The 16,074-nt window shown below is 40.9% G+C and overlaps 1 protein-coding gene across 2 annotated transcripts; it reads left to right on the top strand.

Annotated features, from left to right (window-relative positions):
• The first annotated feature begins 961 nt into the window (after positions 1-961).
• On the top strand, positions 962-3,231 carry LOC115147540 (rano class II histocompatibility antigen, B alpha chain). 2 transcript variants are annotated; one of them, XM_029689771.1, is made up of 4 exons: positions 962-1,083; positions 1,451-1,690; positions 2,128-2,409; positions 2,504-3,231. In XM_029689771.1, the coding sequence occupies exons 1-4, from the start codon at positions 1,023-1,025 to the stop codon at positions 2,626-2,628; spliced, it is 708 nt and encodes a 235-aa protein (XP_029545631.1). In that variant the 5' UTR covers positions 962-1,022; the 3' UTR covers positions 2,629-3,231. The 2 variants fall into 2 exon arrangements, with proteins under 2 accessions (XP_029545631.1, XP_029545632.1); XM_029689772.1 differs by having other exon boundaries at positions 977-1,061.
• Positions 3,232-16,074: the final 12,843 nt, after the last annotated feature.

Raw genomic sequence — 16,074 nt, 5'->3', positions numbered from 1 at the left:
AATGAGTAGGTGTTCTAAAGCTTTGTTTTAGTGCATTTTTTTAGACCTAAAGGGGTCCTAACATTCTAAATGAAATAGCTAAATGATCCATGGCATGACCCCCTCCGCCCCCCATTCTTGATACACACAGGAAACTGTTGAGCGTGAAAAACCCAGCAGTGTTGCAGTTCTTGACACAAACCAGTGCGCCTGGCACCTCCTACCATACCCTGTTCAAAGGCACTTAAATATGTTGTCTTGTCCATTCACCCTCTGAATGGCACAAATACACAATCCATGTCTCAATTGTCTCAAAACTTAGAAATCCTTCTTTAACCTGTCTCCTCCCCTTCATCTACACTGATTGAAGTGGATTTAACAAGTGACATCAATAAGGGATCAGACTTTCACATGGATTAACTTGGTCAGTCTATTTCATGGAAAGAGCAGGTGTTCTTAATGTTTTGTACACTCATTGTATTCACAGTATATTTACTGTCATACAGGCACGTGGAGGCCACACACACTACTGAGCCTCATTTTGACTTGTTTTAAGGACATTACATCAAAGTTGGATCAGCCTGTAGTGTGGTTTTCCACTTTAATTTTGAGTGTGACTCCAAATCCAGACCTCCATGGGTTGATAAATTGGATTTCCATTGATTATTTTTATGTGATTTTGTTGTCAGGACATTCAACTATGTAAAGAAAAAAGTATTTAATAAGATTATTTATTTCATTCAGATCTAGGATGTGTTGTTTAAGTGTTCCCTTTATTTTTTTGAGCAGTGTATTTTTAGGGCAAATAATAATGACTGTATGTTGAATATGTTGACTCTAATTCCAATTTGGTTTTTGACCACAGTCAAAACCTGGGTGGAAAACAATTTTGACACCAACTTGTCTGCCTAGAAACAGCATACAGATTTTTAATTGGTGCAACATATGAGAGAAGCTAGAGGAGTGAGGAGGAAGTTATGATTTAGTTGGATTTCCCTTTTAGATTGAACACTCAAACACAGCAGTCATCGTGAATTGATGGTATGATGATGGCTCTTGTGTTTATGATTCTGCTTTTCATGGTGAGTTCTACACAAGGACAAGGTAAGAACAGATTGACAGGCAAGCCATGAGGCACTAACCTGAGATCGCACATGGTTCCTTACAATGGACAGTAACTGAGGAATGTTCAACTGTTATCTTACAGAGTTGCACATTCCTCAGCTATCTATAATGCAGTCCAACACAATACATGTCATAAAAACTTCACCATTACGCTGTGTAATTGAAATACTTGTGTGTAGAACATGTTTTGATAAAACTGATTTTGTTGTTTTAAGATTTATTATAAGAAAAACAACTTCCAAGCAAAAGTATAACATTTGCTTTATTTGTTGCATTACAATGATACTATGGTTGGTTATATTTGAACAGAATTAATGTTGATGAATTCTACCCTCTTCCTTCACAGAGCAACATGTATTCAATGTCATAAACGCACGTTCTGAAACTGAGGAATTTAACATGACCATTGTAGTGGACGATAATGAATATCTCCATGTATATTTAAACAACAAAGAAGGCGTGGTAACGTTGCCAGAATGGGTAAATTATGTAGATTGTCCTATTTGCGTCAGAGTTGCAGAGAGCCGAAGAGCAGATCTTAACAATGACATTAAACTCTTCAGCCTTGAAACCCCAGAAGCTAAAGGTACAGTATTTGTGTTTATATATGTTTTCTAGACCTGGGTTGTAATTCTATTTGAAATTGCTTTAGCTTGCCTGGTACGAGGCGGGCAGAGTTGAAACATTTGGGACTTTGGGAGTATTTGAAAATCATTTAAAATTGTATTCCGATAAATTTTTCCAGCTAAAATAATTGAATGATTAAAATGAATGGAAAAGACTTGTCAGATTTTACTACTTGAAACTAAATGCCATCCACCTCTTGCTAGTAAGACCCTCAGGTATGTTGTGGTGGATGGTCAATACAATCACTATAAGGGAACCTGGTTAAATGAATCTTGTGGCTAGCTGCTGGTCTGAATGGACTGTCAAGCCAACAGCAGTCATAGCTAATGACCACTTTTGGAGATAGCTAGTTAGTTAGGACCCTTAATAGTCTTTTTTTTTATTTTTCAACCACAGTTCCTCCTGAGATCAAATTGTATGCCAAGGATGAAGTGAAACTGGGAATAAACAACTCTCTCGTCTGCTTCGTCAATAATTTCTTTCCTCCGCCTGTCCAAGTCAAATGGACCAAGAATGATGAGAACATCCCCAAGGGGGTTAAAGTGGGTCAATATGCAACCAACAGTGATTACACTTTCTACCGTTTCTCCACTCTGACCTTTGAACCACAAGAGGGAGACATCTACACCTGTATTGTGGATCACACAGCCCTAGATGAACCTCTAACCAGGACATGGGGTGAATAAATATTTGTGTAACATTGTGTTACACTTACATTTTACTGAAATCTTTGTAGTAAAACATGTTTAAAGAGAGAAACATCTTCCCACAGAGTTCGAGGTGCCCCCCCGTGCCAGTGTTGGTCCTGCTGTTTTCTGTGGACTGGGTCTGACTCTGGGGCTGCTGGGAGTCGCTACCGGAACATTCTTCCTCGTCAAAGGAACCCAATGTCAATGATAATACCCAGTATACTCTCTATGTCTCTGGGTGATAATACACAGTATAATCGCTATGTCGCTGGGTGATAATCCACAGTATAATCTCTGTCTCTGGGTGATAATACACAGTATAATCTCCTATATGTCTCTGGGTGATAATACACAGTATAATCTCTATGTCTCTGGATGATAATACACAGCATAATCTCCTATATGTCTCTGGGTGATAATACACAGTATAATCTCCTATATGTCTCTGGGTGATAATACACAGCATAATCTCCTATATGTCTCTGGGTGATAATACACAGCATAATTTCCTATATGTCTATGTCGCTGGGTGATAATACACTTTATAATCTCAATGTGTCTCTGGGTGATAATACACAGCATAATTTCCTATATGTCTCTGGGTGATAATACACAGTATAATCTCCTATATGTCTCTGGGTGATAATAAACAGTATAATCTCCAATATGTCTCTGGGTGATAATACACAGTATAATCTCTGGGTGATATACACAGTATAATCTCTATATGTCTAATCTCTGTCTCTGGGTGATAATACACAGTATAATCTCCTATATGTCTCTGGGTGATAATAAACAGTATAATCTCCAATATGTCTCTGGGTGATAATACACAGTATAATCTCTGGGTGATATACACAGTATAATCTCTATATGTCTAATCTCTCTCTCTGGGTGATAATACACAGTATAATCTCCTATATGTCTCTGGGTGATAATACACAGTATAATCTCTATATGAGCCCGAACTTGAACCCGATCTAACATCTCTGGAGAGACCTGAAAATAGCTGTGCAGCAACGCTCCCCATCCAAACTGACAGAGCTTGAGAGAATCTGCAGAGAAGAATGGGGAAAATCTCCCCAAATACAGGTATGCCAAACTTGTACTGTCATACCCAAGAAGACTTGAGGCTGTAATTGCTGCCAACGGTGCTTTAACAAAGTATTGAGTAAAGGGTCTGATTACTTATGTAAATGTGATTTTTTTTATACATTTGCAAAAATTTCTGAAAACCTGCTTTTGCTTTGTCATTATGGGGTATTGTGTGTAGATTGATGAGAACAAAAATAACGATCTAATCAATTTTAGAATAAGGCTGTAACCTAACAAAATGTGGAAAAAGTCAGGGCGTCTGAATACTTTCCGAAGGCACTGTACATGTAGGCCAAATGAAAAATAATATAGTAACTTGTATTTAAATGTAGCAATTCAACGTCAATCTCCGTTTAGCCTGCGCATCTTTACAAAATGTCATTGCCTCGTTGCTCAAGTAGTTTGAAGTGATTTCCATAATGCTTGTCAATTCCTTTGGTTATTCTTTTTCAATGTGCTCATCTCTGTCTGTCCTGTTGTAACGGCCGTCGTCAGAATTAGACCAAGGTGCAGCGGAGGATGTGTTCATCATTAGAATTTTAATTGAAAAGAGAACACTTGACAAAATAAACAAAATGACAGCCGACAGTTCTGTCAGGTACTAACAACGAAACGGAAGCACTAAACAGAAACAATCAACCACAAAAACCCAAAGGAAAAACAGGCTACTTATGTGTGACTCCCAATCAGCAACAACGAACTACAGCTGTGCCTGATTGGGAGCCACATACGGCCCAAAACAAAGAAATACAAAAACATAGAAAAATGAACATAGAACGCCCACCCAATGTAACACCCTGGCCTAACCAAAATAAAGAACAAAAACCCCTCTCTATGGCCAGGGCGTTACACCTGTGCAACTATTTACAATGCATCAGAGCAGCAATCTTATCATAACATGCCAAAAGTGATCACACGAATAGGCTATTAGACCTACTATAAAAAATTTGTAGCCTATAGCTTGTCCTGGAATTTCAGGAGAAGAGGAATGGCCTATTGCGTAGAGGCTTGCATAGCCTTTAGTCTGTTGAACACGGGAACAGCTGGAAGAGAGGCTAGTGATGTGTAGCCGAAGTAGAAAGCTAAATATTGGCTAGATATTAGGCCATTCATTAGCTAAAATATTAGGGCTATAGGCTAAATATTTACCTGTCAAAGTGGAAGAAAAATAAATGAACAGGTTATGAAATTGCAGATCTGTAGTGCGTTCATCCAGGCTGCGGTCTGTAGTCCCCGGGCACGCAAAGCTCCACTATTGGTTAGGCCTAGGCCTATGTTTTTAGACCAGAACATTCTTATACCTGGGCTACAACACCACAGTGGGATGAGGAATGTATTATTGTTATCAAATCAATACACAATCACTGTCCATAAGGCTGTAAACTGCAGTGATGTAAGCTGCTCACACGTCCTGTTATGTTTCATGCCTAAATAACTGTATAGGCCATTAGCCTGTAGTTTTTTAGATCCGTTTGTGTCTATTCTCGACAGTCCAGAAAGTTACATTAGCAGGCCACTCATATGTTGTAGGCCTATTTTGTCAAGAGTAGGGAAATATGTGCTTCTCCTTTACAACTCCCCGACCGTTAATGCTGTAGCCTATTTTACATTTAGCAAGCAAAGCAAGAGTGCATCTCTACTCCAAAAGGCTATTAGTAGGCTAAAGAAAATAAGTTGAAATAAGTGTCCACCAAGCTTTTGTGGTCTGGCTTTTCTTGGGAAACCACAAGGTTTAAAAAGAATAGCCGTGACACCGCAGAGGTCAGGTGAATAATTGCTCAACAGAATGAAGACAGAAAGCCAGTTAGAAGTCTATGCATATTAACCAAGAATTTATAAGCTCAATGTTAGGCTTCATATTGCAGTGAATGTATCCAATCAATTTTCACAGCGAAAGAAAATACAGTTGATCAGAGAACAAAATCATAGTAATATACATTATATGTGCACTCCTGATGCAGTGCTGTCGCAGAATGCGCTCCCTCCCAGTCCCCAAGTATGCAGCTCTAAAACCTACTCTATTGTTTCCGTTTGTTAGGGACAAGAAATGTATCCTACCTAGGATCAGTGGCGACCCATCATTCAGGGCAGGTGGGGCAGCCACATTTTTTTGGGGGGGCTTGCCTGTTTTGCATGTTATTTTGGCATTAATACGTGTCACATATCAGTTTGCAAACATTGTAAAAAATATATAAACTCAGCAACAAAAAAAGTCCCTTTTTCAGGACCCTGTCTTTCAAAGATGACTCGTAAAAATCCAAATAACTTCACAGATCTTCATTGTAAAGGGTTTAAACACTGTTCTCCATACTTGTTCAATGAACCATAAACAATTAATGAACATGCACCTGTGGAACGGTCATTAAGACACTAAAAGCTTACAGACGGTAGGCAATTAAGGTCACAGTTATGAAAAGTTAGGACACTAAAGAGGCCTTCTATTGACTCTGAAAAACACCAAAAGAAAGATGCCCAGGGTCCCTGCTCATCAGCGTGAACGTGCCTTAGGCATGCTGCAAGGAGGCATGAGGACTGCAGATGTGGCCAGGGCAATAAATTGCAATATCCGTACTGTGAGACGCTTAAGACAGCGCTACAGGACGGACAGCTGATCATCCTCGCAGTGGCAGACCACGTGTAACAACACCTGCACAGGATCGGAACATCTGAACATCACACCTGTGGGACAGGTACAGGATGGCAACAACAACTGCCCGAGTTACACCAGGAATGCACAATCCCTCCATCAGTGCTCAGACTGTCCACAATAGGCTGAGAGAGGCTGGACTGAGGGCTTGTAGGCCTGTTGTAAGGCAGGTCCTCACCAGACATCACCGGCAACAACGTCGCCTATGGGCACAAACCCACCATCGCTGGACCAGACAGGACTGGCAAAAAATGCTCTTCACTGACGAGTCGCTGTTTTGTCTCACCAGGGGTGCTGGTCGGATTCGCGTTTATCGTCAAAGAAATGAGAGTCACACCGAGGCCTGTACTCTGGAGCGGGATCGATTTGGAGGTGGAGGGTCCGTCATGGTCTGGGGCGGTGTGTCACAGCATCATCGGACTGAGCTTGTTGTCATTGCAGGCAATATCAAGGCTGTGCATTACAGGGAAGACATCCTCCTCCCTCATGTGGTACCCTTCCTGCAGGTTCATCCTGACATGACCCTCCAGCATGACAATGCCACCAGCCATACTGCTCGTTCTGTGCATGATTTCCTGCAAGACAGGAATATCAGTTTTCTGGCATGGCCAGCGACGAGCTCGGATCTCAATCTCATTGAGCACCTCTGGGACCTGTTGGATCAGAGGGTGAGGGCTAGGGCCATTCCCCCTAGAAATGTCCCGGAACTTGCAGGTGCCTTGGTGGAAGAGTGGGGTAACATCTCACAGCAAGAACTGGCAAATCTGGTGCAATCCATGAGGAGGAGATGCACTGCAGTACTTAATGCAGCTGGTGGCCACACCAGATACTGACTGTTACTTTTGATTTTGACCCCCCCTTTGTTCAGGGACACATTATTCCATTCCTGTTGGTCACGTCTGTGGAATTTGTTCAGTTTATGCCTCAGTTGTTGAATCTTGTTATGTTCATACAAATATTTACACATGTTAAGTTTGCTGAAAATAAGCGCAGCTGACAGTGAGAGGACGTTTCTTTTTTTGTTGAGTTTATATTTAAATATTATATATTGGGGATACAACCATTCCAGCTCTGCAGATTTTGCTGTGAAGAGACAATCATTAGATCATTTGTTTTGGTACTGTCCATATGTAGCTTGTTTTTGGTCACCGGTTCAGGAATGGCTGAAGAATTGCAACATTTACCTGGAGATATCTCTGAAGATAGCACTACTGGGTGATTTGAAAAGTCATAGTCAATCGATCAATAATATAATAATACTTTTAGCAAAAACGTTTCTTTAATTTACAATCTGTCGAAACTATGAGAATAGAAATGTTCAGAACTATTGTGAAACGTCATAGCACAGCTGAAAAATATATGGCCAATAGAAATCCAATATGGGTGGTGTTTAAGAGAGATGGGAGGGGTTGAGTAGAACTGAAGGGTGGGACTAATAACAAGATAACTCATGTAAGATATACTGTGTCCGTAAAACGAATATAGAATCAGAACTTGTGAAACAGCGCAGTTAAAAATATGGCAAATATAAATAAAATTAGATGGGCTTCAGAAATAGATGGGAGAGGATAGGAGTAAAATAAATAAATAATAACAGTAAAATAAATAGTGCCCGTAAAATTTATATAGTATGTAAAAGTAAGTAGAAGCCGAAGTGGTGTTGTTCATTAGTTCACTCCAATTAAGTGGTAAGGTCAGGGTAAAATATTTTGTTAAAACATATATATATATATACAGTACCAGTCAAAGGTTTGGACACACCTACTCATTCAAGGGTTTTTCTTTATTTTTCCAATTTTCTACATTGTAGAATAATAGTGAAGACATCAAAACTATGAACTAACACATGTGGAATCATGTAGTAACCAAAGACAAAGGGTGGCTACTTTGAAGAATCTAAAATATATAGTATTTTTTTATTTGTTTAACACTTTGTTAACTGCATGATTCCATGTGTTCTCATAGTTTGATGTCTTTACTATTATTCTACAATGTAGAAAATAGTAAAAATAAAGAAAAACCATTGAATGAGTGGGTCTGTCCAAACTTTTGACTAGTTAGGGTAAAAAAAAAAACACGTCATTTTACAGCTGCAAAGATCTTGTTATCATGGTGCAGGTCTGTAGATGTTGTAGAAACAAAAATGGTGACATTTGAAACTTTGCACATGCATGTCAGATATTGTCTCAAGACTGCAAAACTTACCGCCACAGATCATTGCAGATAAAGTTTCGAATTACAAAATGTTTATTTCTACATCTACAGACCTGCACCATGATAACGAGAACTTTGCAGCTTGTAAAAGTACGTATTTGTGTGTTTTTGTAGCCTTTGAACTATTTCCATCTCAGGAAGACAACTACTGCTGCGGGTAAGTTACTCAAAACCTAGTGATATTTTTAAAAGTGTCTTCACCCTTCTATAACATTGCATATATATGATTAGGGTCCTAAATACAGAAATGGTCTTTTAATTTGTATAGTACAGTACAGTTAGCACAATAAAGCACATTAAATTAGAATACAGTAATGTACACTGTACTCTAACTAAAGTCTAGGTAATGCATGCTAGCTTACTCAATCCCACAAGTGCATTGATACATAACATCCATGTTCTGCAGTGGCAACACAGCTAACACTGTTACACATGTTGTTTTAAAACAAGCTCACATCTCAAATGATTGTTGCCCAAATGAGTCTTGTAAAGACAAAATAGAAACATGACTTGCAGATTACAACAAGCCATTTTAACAGGGCCACATCAGAACACTGACCACATTGTAACATAAACTAGTCTCTAAGACAGCAACATTGATGGTGAAAAAAAAACACTTGTCCGGCTTAATGACAACATAGTTGTAATGAAAATTGACCACTATTATCGTCATCTGATCACTTGGTAAAAATAAAATAAAAATATGAGAAAGATTCCCCTGCGCAGCTGATCTTAACTGCAACTAACTAACTTAATTGCAACTAACACCAATTGCAACTATTTTCCCAATATCAAAAACACAAACACTATCTTAATTTTGGATAACCAAGGCTCCATACAGATCTGGATATTGTTTATGTCTCAGCTAATAATACCAACATTTTAAAGCATAATTATAATGGCTGACTAGGTCAGGAGATGGAGATGCAAAAAGAGACCATCACTAATGTTATGTATCAATACACTTGTATGTTACGGTGTAAGTAAGATGCCCCCGGAGAAGATGGCAGATGTTTTACGTGCCCCCAGCCGATTGTGTTTTGTTGTTTGTTTATTTGTAACTTATTCTTTCACTTATTTTGTACATAATGTTGCCGTTACCGTCTCTTATGACCAAAAATAACTTCTGGACATCAGGACTGTGATTACTCACCACGGATTATCAGAATCCTCTTTTTCCTTTCATGACTCTGACGAAGCCAACACGAAGGATACACTGCTTCCTCGGAAACAGGCCCCGATCCCCGTGATCTGCTTGAAGAGGAGGCGACGAAAGAGGGGCCGAAGGTCGGGCTGCCTTCTGAGAATTCACAGGCGATCGAATAAACCCCCACTTCCCTCCATTCTGCTAGCAAACGTGTAATCTTTGGACAATAAAGTTGACGAGTTACGCGGAAGATTAAACTACCAACAGGACATTAAAAACTGTAACATCTTATGCTTCACGGAGTCGTGGCTGAACGACGACAACATCAACATAGAGCTGGCTGGTTATACGATGTACCGGCAGGATAGAACAGCGTCGTCTGGTAAGACAAGGGGCGGCGGTCTATGTATTTTTGTAAACAACAGTTGATGCATGATATCTAAGGAAGTCTCGAGCTATTGCTCGCCTGAGGTAGGGTATCTTATGATAAGCTGTAGACCACACTACCTACCGAGACAGTTTTCACCTGTATTCTTTGTAGCGGTTTACATACCACCATAGTCAGAGGCTGGCACTAAGACAGCAATGAATGAGCTGTATTCCGCCATAAGTAAACAAGAAAACTCTCACCCAGAGGCGGCACTCCTAGTAGCAGGGGACTTTAATGCAGGGAAACTTAAATTCGTTTTACCAAATTTCTATCAGCATGTTAAATGTTCAACCAGAGGAAAAATATCTCTGGACCACCTATACTCCATACACAGAGACGCATACAAAGTTCTCCCTCGAACTCCTTTCGGTAAATCTGACCACAATTCCATCCTCCTGATTCCTGCTTACAAGCAAAAATTAAAGCAGGAAGCACCAGTGACTAGATCAATAAAAAAATTGCTCAGAGCAAACAGATCCTAAGCTACAGGACTGTTTGCTAGCACAGAATGGAATATGTTCCGGGATTCCTCCGATGGCAATGAGGAGTACACTATATCAGTCATTGGCTTCATCAATAAGTGCATCGATGACGTCGTCCCCACAGTGACTGTAGGGGGTAGTCCCAAAGACCCTCCCCATTATTAAGGGAGGGACCTTAAGATTCATATGTTTTGCTGCAGGCCTTATAATAGATACTGTTGCTATGTGTCTAAAACTCTGCCACTATATGTTGCACAAGCCATCTATATTAGTCTTTATGGTTAAGCCCTGGCTGTTGCAAGAGTGTGCTTGCAGGCTAGGTCTGAGTCAAACCGAAACTAGATAAAGAGAAGTAACCACTGTCTGGTTTAGACATTTTGATCTTGTGTGACAGTGGAAAATGCTAATGAATTCAGAGAAGCTACTGTACTAGGGTACTTTATAAGGTAACCTCAGCTTATTGCTGCCTTCATACATTGACGTAGGTGATCATACAACTAGGGAATGATCACATGTATAAAATCAGCTGGGCCCTTTGGTGGGAACTTACTCTGAAACATACATGCTGTGTTTCCATTGTCAACTTCTGCTTGCAATTGCATTAATAAAGGTTTAATTGATTTACTTAGGGCTAGGGGGCAGTATTTACACGGCCGGATAAAAAACGTACCCGATTTAATCTGGTTACTACTCCTGCCCAGTAACTAGAATATGCATCTAATTATTGGCTTTGGATAGAAAACACCCTAAAGTTTCTAAAACTGTTTGAATGGTGTCTGTGAGTATAACAGAACTCATATGGCAGGCAAAAACCTGAGAAGATTTCATGCAGGAAGTGGCCTGTCTGACAAGGAGTCGTTCTTCTTGTCTCTGTTTATTGAAGAGTGAGGATCTTAGCTGTAACGTGACACTTCCTACGGCTCCCATAGGCTCTCAGAGCCCGGGAAAAAGCTGAACGATATCAAGGCAGCCTCTGGCTGAAACACATTATCGCCTTTGCCAAGTGGCCGATCAGAGGACAAAGGAATTAGGCGCGTGCCCGAGTCGACCCCGTGCTGTATTTTCTTTCGGCTGTTTACCTAATTGCAGATTCCCGGTCGGAATATTATCGCTTTTTTACGAGAAAAATGGCATAAAAATTGATTTTAAACAGCGGTTGACATGCTTCGAAGTACGGTAATGAAATATTTAGAAATCTTTTGTCACGAAATGCGCCGTGCGCGTGACCCTTATTTACCATTGGGATAGTGTCTTGAACGCATGAACAAAACGCCGTTGTTGGAACATAACTATGGATTATTTTGGACCAAACCAACATTTGTTATTGAAGTAGAAGTCCTGGGAGTGCATTCTGACGAAGAACAGGAAAGGTAATCAAACTTTTCTAATAGTAAATCGGAGTTTGGTGAAGGCTAAACTTGCTGGGTGTCTAAATAGCTAGCCCTGTGATGCCGGGCTATCTACTTAGAATATTGCAAAATGTGCTTTCACCGAAAAGCTATTTTAAAATCGGACATATCGAGTGCATAGAGGAGTTCTGTATTTATAATTCTTAAAATAATTGTTGTGCTTTTTGTGAACGTTTATCGTGAGTAATTTAGTAAATTGTTAGTAAATTCGCCGGAAGTTTGCGGGGGGTATGCTAGTTCTGAACGTCACATGCTAATGTGAAAAGCTGGTTTTTGATATAAATATGAACTTCATTGAACAAAACATGCATGTATTGTATAACATAATGTCCTAGGTGTGTCATCTGATGAAGATCATCAAAGGTTAGTGCTGCATTTAGCTGTCTTCTGGGTTTTTCTGACATTATATGCTAGCTTGAAAAATGGGTGTCTGATTATTTCTGGCTGGGTACTCTGCTGACATAATCTAATGTTTTGCTTTCGTTGTAAAGCCTTTTTGAAATCGGACAGTGTGGTTAGATTAACGAGAGTCTTGTCTTTAAATAGCTGTAAAATAGTCATATGTTTGAGAAATTGAAGTAATAGCATTTCTAAGGTATTTGAAAATCGCGCCACAGGATTCAACTGGCTGTTACGTAGGTGGGACGATTTGGTGCCACCTGCCCTAGAGAGGTTAAAGAAGATAGTGTCTGACTGCTGATTTCACCAATAAGCCAATGATTGACAAGGAACAAGGAACCTACCCCGACATGACCGTAGGTACTAGAGGTCGACCGATTAATCGGCATGGCCGATTAATTAGGGCCGATTTCAAGTTTTCATAACAATCGGTAATCTGCCTTTTTGGATGCCGATTATGGCCGATTACATTGCAATCCATGAGGAAACTGCATTGCAGGCTGACCACCTGTTACGCGAGTGCAGCGTCAAAAGGATCTTGTGGCTGCAAGGAGCCAAGGTAAGTTGCTAGCCAGCATTAAACTTATCTTATAAAATACAATCAATCGTCACGTAATCACTAGCTAACTACACATGTCAGCTGTTACTAGCAAGTCATCGATTTCATTAACCTAATTTCTTAGGCTACATACACTATACAGTACCAGTCAAAAGTTTGGACACGCCTACTCATTCAATTATTTTTCTTTTTTTTCTACATTGTAGAATAATAGTGAAGACATCAAAACTATGAAATAACACATATGGAATCATGTAGTAACCAAAAAAAGTGTTAAATCTAAATATATTTAGATTCTTCAAAGTAGCCACCCTTTGCCCTGATGACAGCTTTGCACACGTTTGGCATTCTCTCAACCAGCTTCACCTGGAATGCTTTTCCAACAGTCTTGAAGGAGTTCCCACATATGCCCTCTGCGGTCACTCTCATCCCAAACCATCTCAATTAGGTTGAGGTTGGGTGATTGTGGAGACCAGTTCATCTGATGCAGCACTCCATCACTCTCCTTGGTCAAATAGTCCTTACACAGTCTGGAGGTGTGTTGGGTAATTGTCCTGTTCAAAAACAAATGATAGTCCCACTAAGCGCAAACCAAATGGGATGGGGTATTGCTGCAGAATGTTGTGGTTGCCACACTGATTAAGTGTGCCTTGAATTCTAAATAAATCACGGACAGTGTCACCAGCAAAGCACCATCACAACTCCTCCTCCATGCTTCACGCTGTGGACCACACATGCAGAGATCATCTGTTCACCTACTCTGCGTCTCACAAAGACACAGCATTTGGAACCAAAAATCTCAAATTTGTACTCATTGGACCAAAGGACAAATTTCTACCGGTCTAATGTCCATTGTTTGTGTTTCTTGGCCCAAGCAAGTCTTTTCTTCTTATTGTCCTTTAGTAGTGGTTTCTTTGCAGCAATTTGACCATGAAGGCCTGATTCACACAGTCTCTTCTGAATCAAATCAAATGAAATGTATTTATATAGCCCTTCTTACATCAGCTGATGTCTCAAAGTGCTGTACAGAAACCCAGCCTAAAACCCCAAACAGCAAGCAATGCAGGTGTAGAAGCACGGTGGCTAGGAAAAACTCCCTAGAAAGGCCAAAACCTAGGAAGAAACCTAGAGAGGAACCAGGCTATGAGGGGTGGCCAGTCCTCTTCTGGCTGTGCCGGGTGGAGATTATAACAGAACATGGCCAAGATGTTCAAATGTTCATAAATGACCAGCATGGTCAAATAATAATAATCACAGTAGTTGTCGAGGGTGCAACAGGTCAGCACCTCAGGAGTAAATGTCAGTTTTTCATAGCCGATCATTGAGAGTATCTCAACCGCTCCTGCTGTCTCTAGAGAGTTGAAAACAGCAGGTCTGGGACTGGTAGCATGTCCGGTGAACAGGTCAGGGTTCCATAGCCGCAGGCAGAACAGTTGAAACTGGAGCAGTAGCATGGCCAGGTGGACTGGGGAGAGCAAGGAGTCATCATGCCAGGTAGTCCTGAGGCATGGTCCTAGGGCTCAGGTCCCCCGAGAGAGAGAGAAAGAAAGAGAGAAAGAGAGAATTAGAGAGACCATACTTAAATTCACACAGGACACTGGAGAAATACTCCAGATATAACAGACTGACCCTAGCCCCCATAAACTACTGCAGCATAAATACTGGAGGCTGAGACAGGATGGGTCAGGAGACACTGTGGCCCCATCCGATGATACCCCCGGACAGGGCCAAACAGGCAGGATATAACCCCACCCACTTTGCCAAAGCACAGCCCCCACACCACTAGAGGGATATCTTCAACCACCAACTTACCATCCTGAGACAAGGCTGAGTATAGCCCACAAAGATCTCCGCCATGGCACAACCCAAGGGGGGGCGCCAACCCAGACAGGAAGACCACGTCAGTGACTCAACCCATTCAAGTGACGCACACTTCCGAGGGACGGCATGGAAGAGCACCAGTAAACCAGTGACTCGGCCCCTGTAATAGGGTTAGAGGCAGAGAATCCCAGTGGAGTGAGGGGAACCAGCCAGGCAGAGACAGCATGGGCGGTTCGTTGCTCCAGTGCCTTTCCGTTCACCTTCACACTCCTGGGCCAGACTACACTCAATCATAGGACCTACTGAAGAGATGAGTCTTCATTAAAGACTTAAAGGTTGAGACCGAGTCTGCGTCTCCCACATGGGTAGGCAGACCATTCCATAAAAATGGAGCTCTATAGGAGAAAGCCCTGCCTCCAGCTGTTTGCTTAGAAATTCTAGGGACAATTAGGAGGCCTGCGTCTTGTGACCGTAGCGTACATGTAGGTATGTACGGCAGGACCAAATCGGAAAGATAGGTAGGAGCAAGCCCATGTAATGCTTTGTAGGTTAGCAGTAAAACCTTGAAATCAGCCCTTGCCTTAACAGGAAGCCAGTGTAGGGAGGCTAGCAAATCAAAGTTTTTGGTTCTAGTCAGGATTCTAGCAGCCGTATTTAGCACTAACTGAAGTTTATTTAGTGCTTAGCAGGAAAGTAGAGCATTGCAGTAGTTTAACCTAGAAGTAACAAAAGCATGGATTAATTTTTCTGCATCAATTTTGGACAGAAAATGTCTGATCTTTGTAATGTTACGCAAATGGAAAAAAGCTGTCCTTGAAACAATCTTGATATGTTCGTCAAAAGAGAGATCAGGTTCCAGAGTAACGCCGAGGTCCTTCACAGTTTTATTTGAGACGACTGTACAACCATCAAGATTAATTGTCAGATTCAACAGATCTCTTTGTTTCTTGGGACCTAGAACAAGCATCGCTGTTTTGTCCGAGTTTAAATTTAGAAAGTTTGCAGCCATCCACTTCCTTATGTCTGAAACACAGACTTCTAGCGAGGGGCTTCACCATGTTTCATTGAAATGTACAGCTGTGTGTCATCCGCAGTGAAAGTTAACATAATGTTTTCGAATGACATCCCCAAGAGGTAAAATATATAGTGAAAACAATAGCGGTCCTAAAACGGAACCTTGAGGAACACCGAAATTTACAGTTGATTTGTCAGAGGACTAATCATTCACAGAGACAAACTGATATCTTTCCGACAGATAAAATCTAAACCAGGCCAGAACTTGTCCGTGTAGACCAATTTGGGTTTCCAATCTCTCCAAAAGAATGTGGTGATTGATGGTATCAAAAGCAGCCCTAAGCTCTAGGAGCACGAGGACAGATGCAGAGCCTCGGTCTGACGCCATTAAAAGGTAATTTACCACCTTCACAAGTGCAGTCTCAGTGCTTTGATGG

Source organism: Salmo trutta, chromosome 14 (genome assembly GCF_901001165.1).
Source record: "Salmo trutta chromosome 14, fSalTru1.1, whole genome shotgun sequence".
Lineage (NCBI taxonomy): Eukaryota > Metazoa > Chordata > Actinopteri > Salmoniformes > Salmonidae > Salmo > Salmo trutta.
The sequence above is the reverse complement of the archived record's forward strand: the minus strand, read 5'-3'. Positions and strand labels throughout refer to the sequence as shown.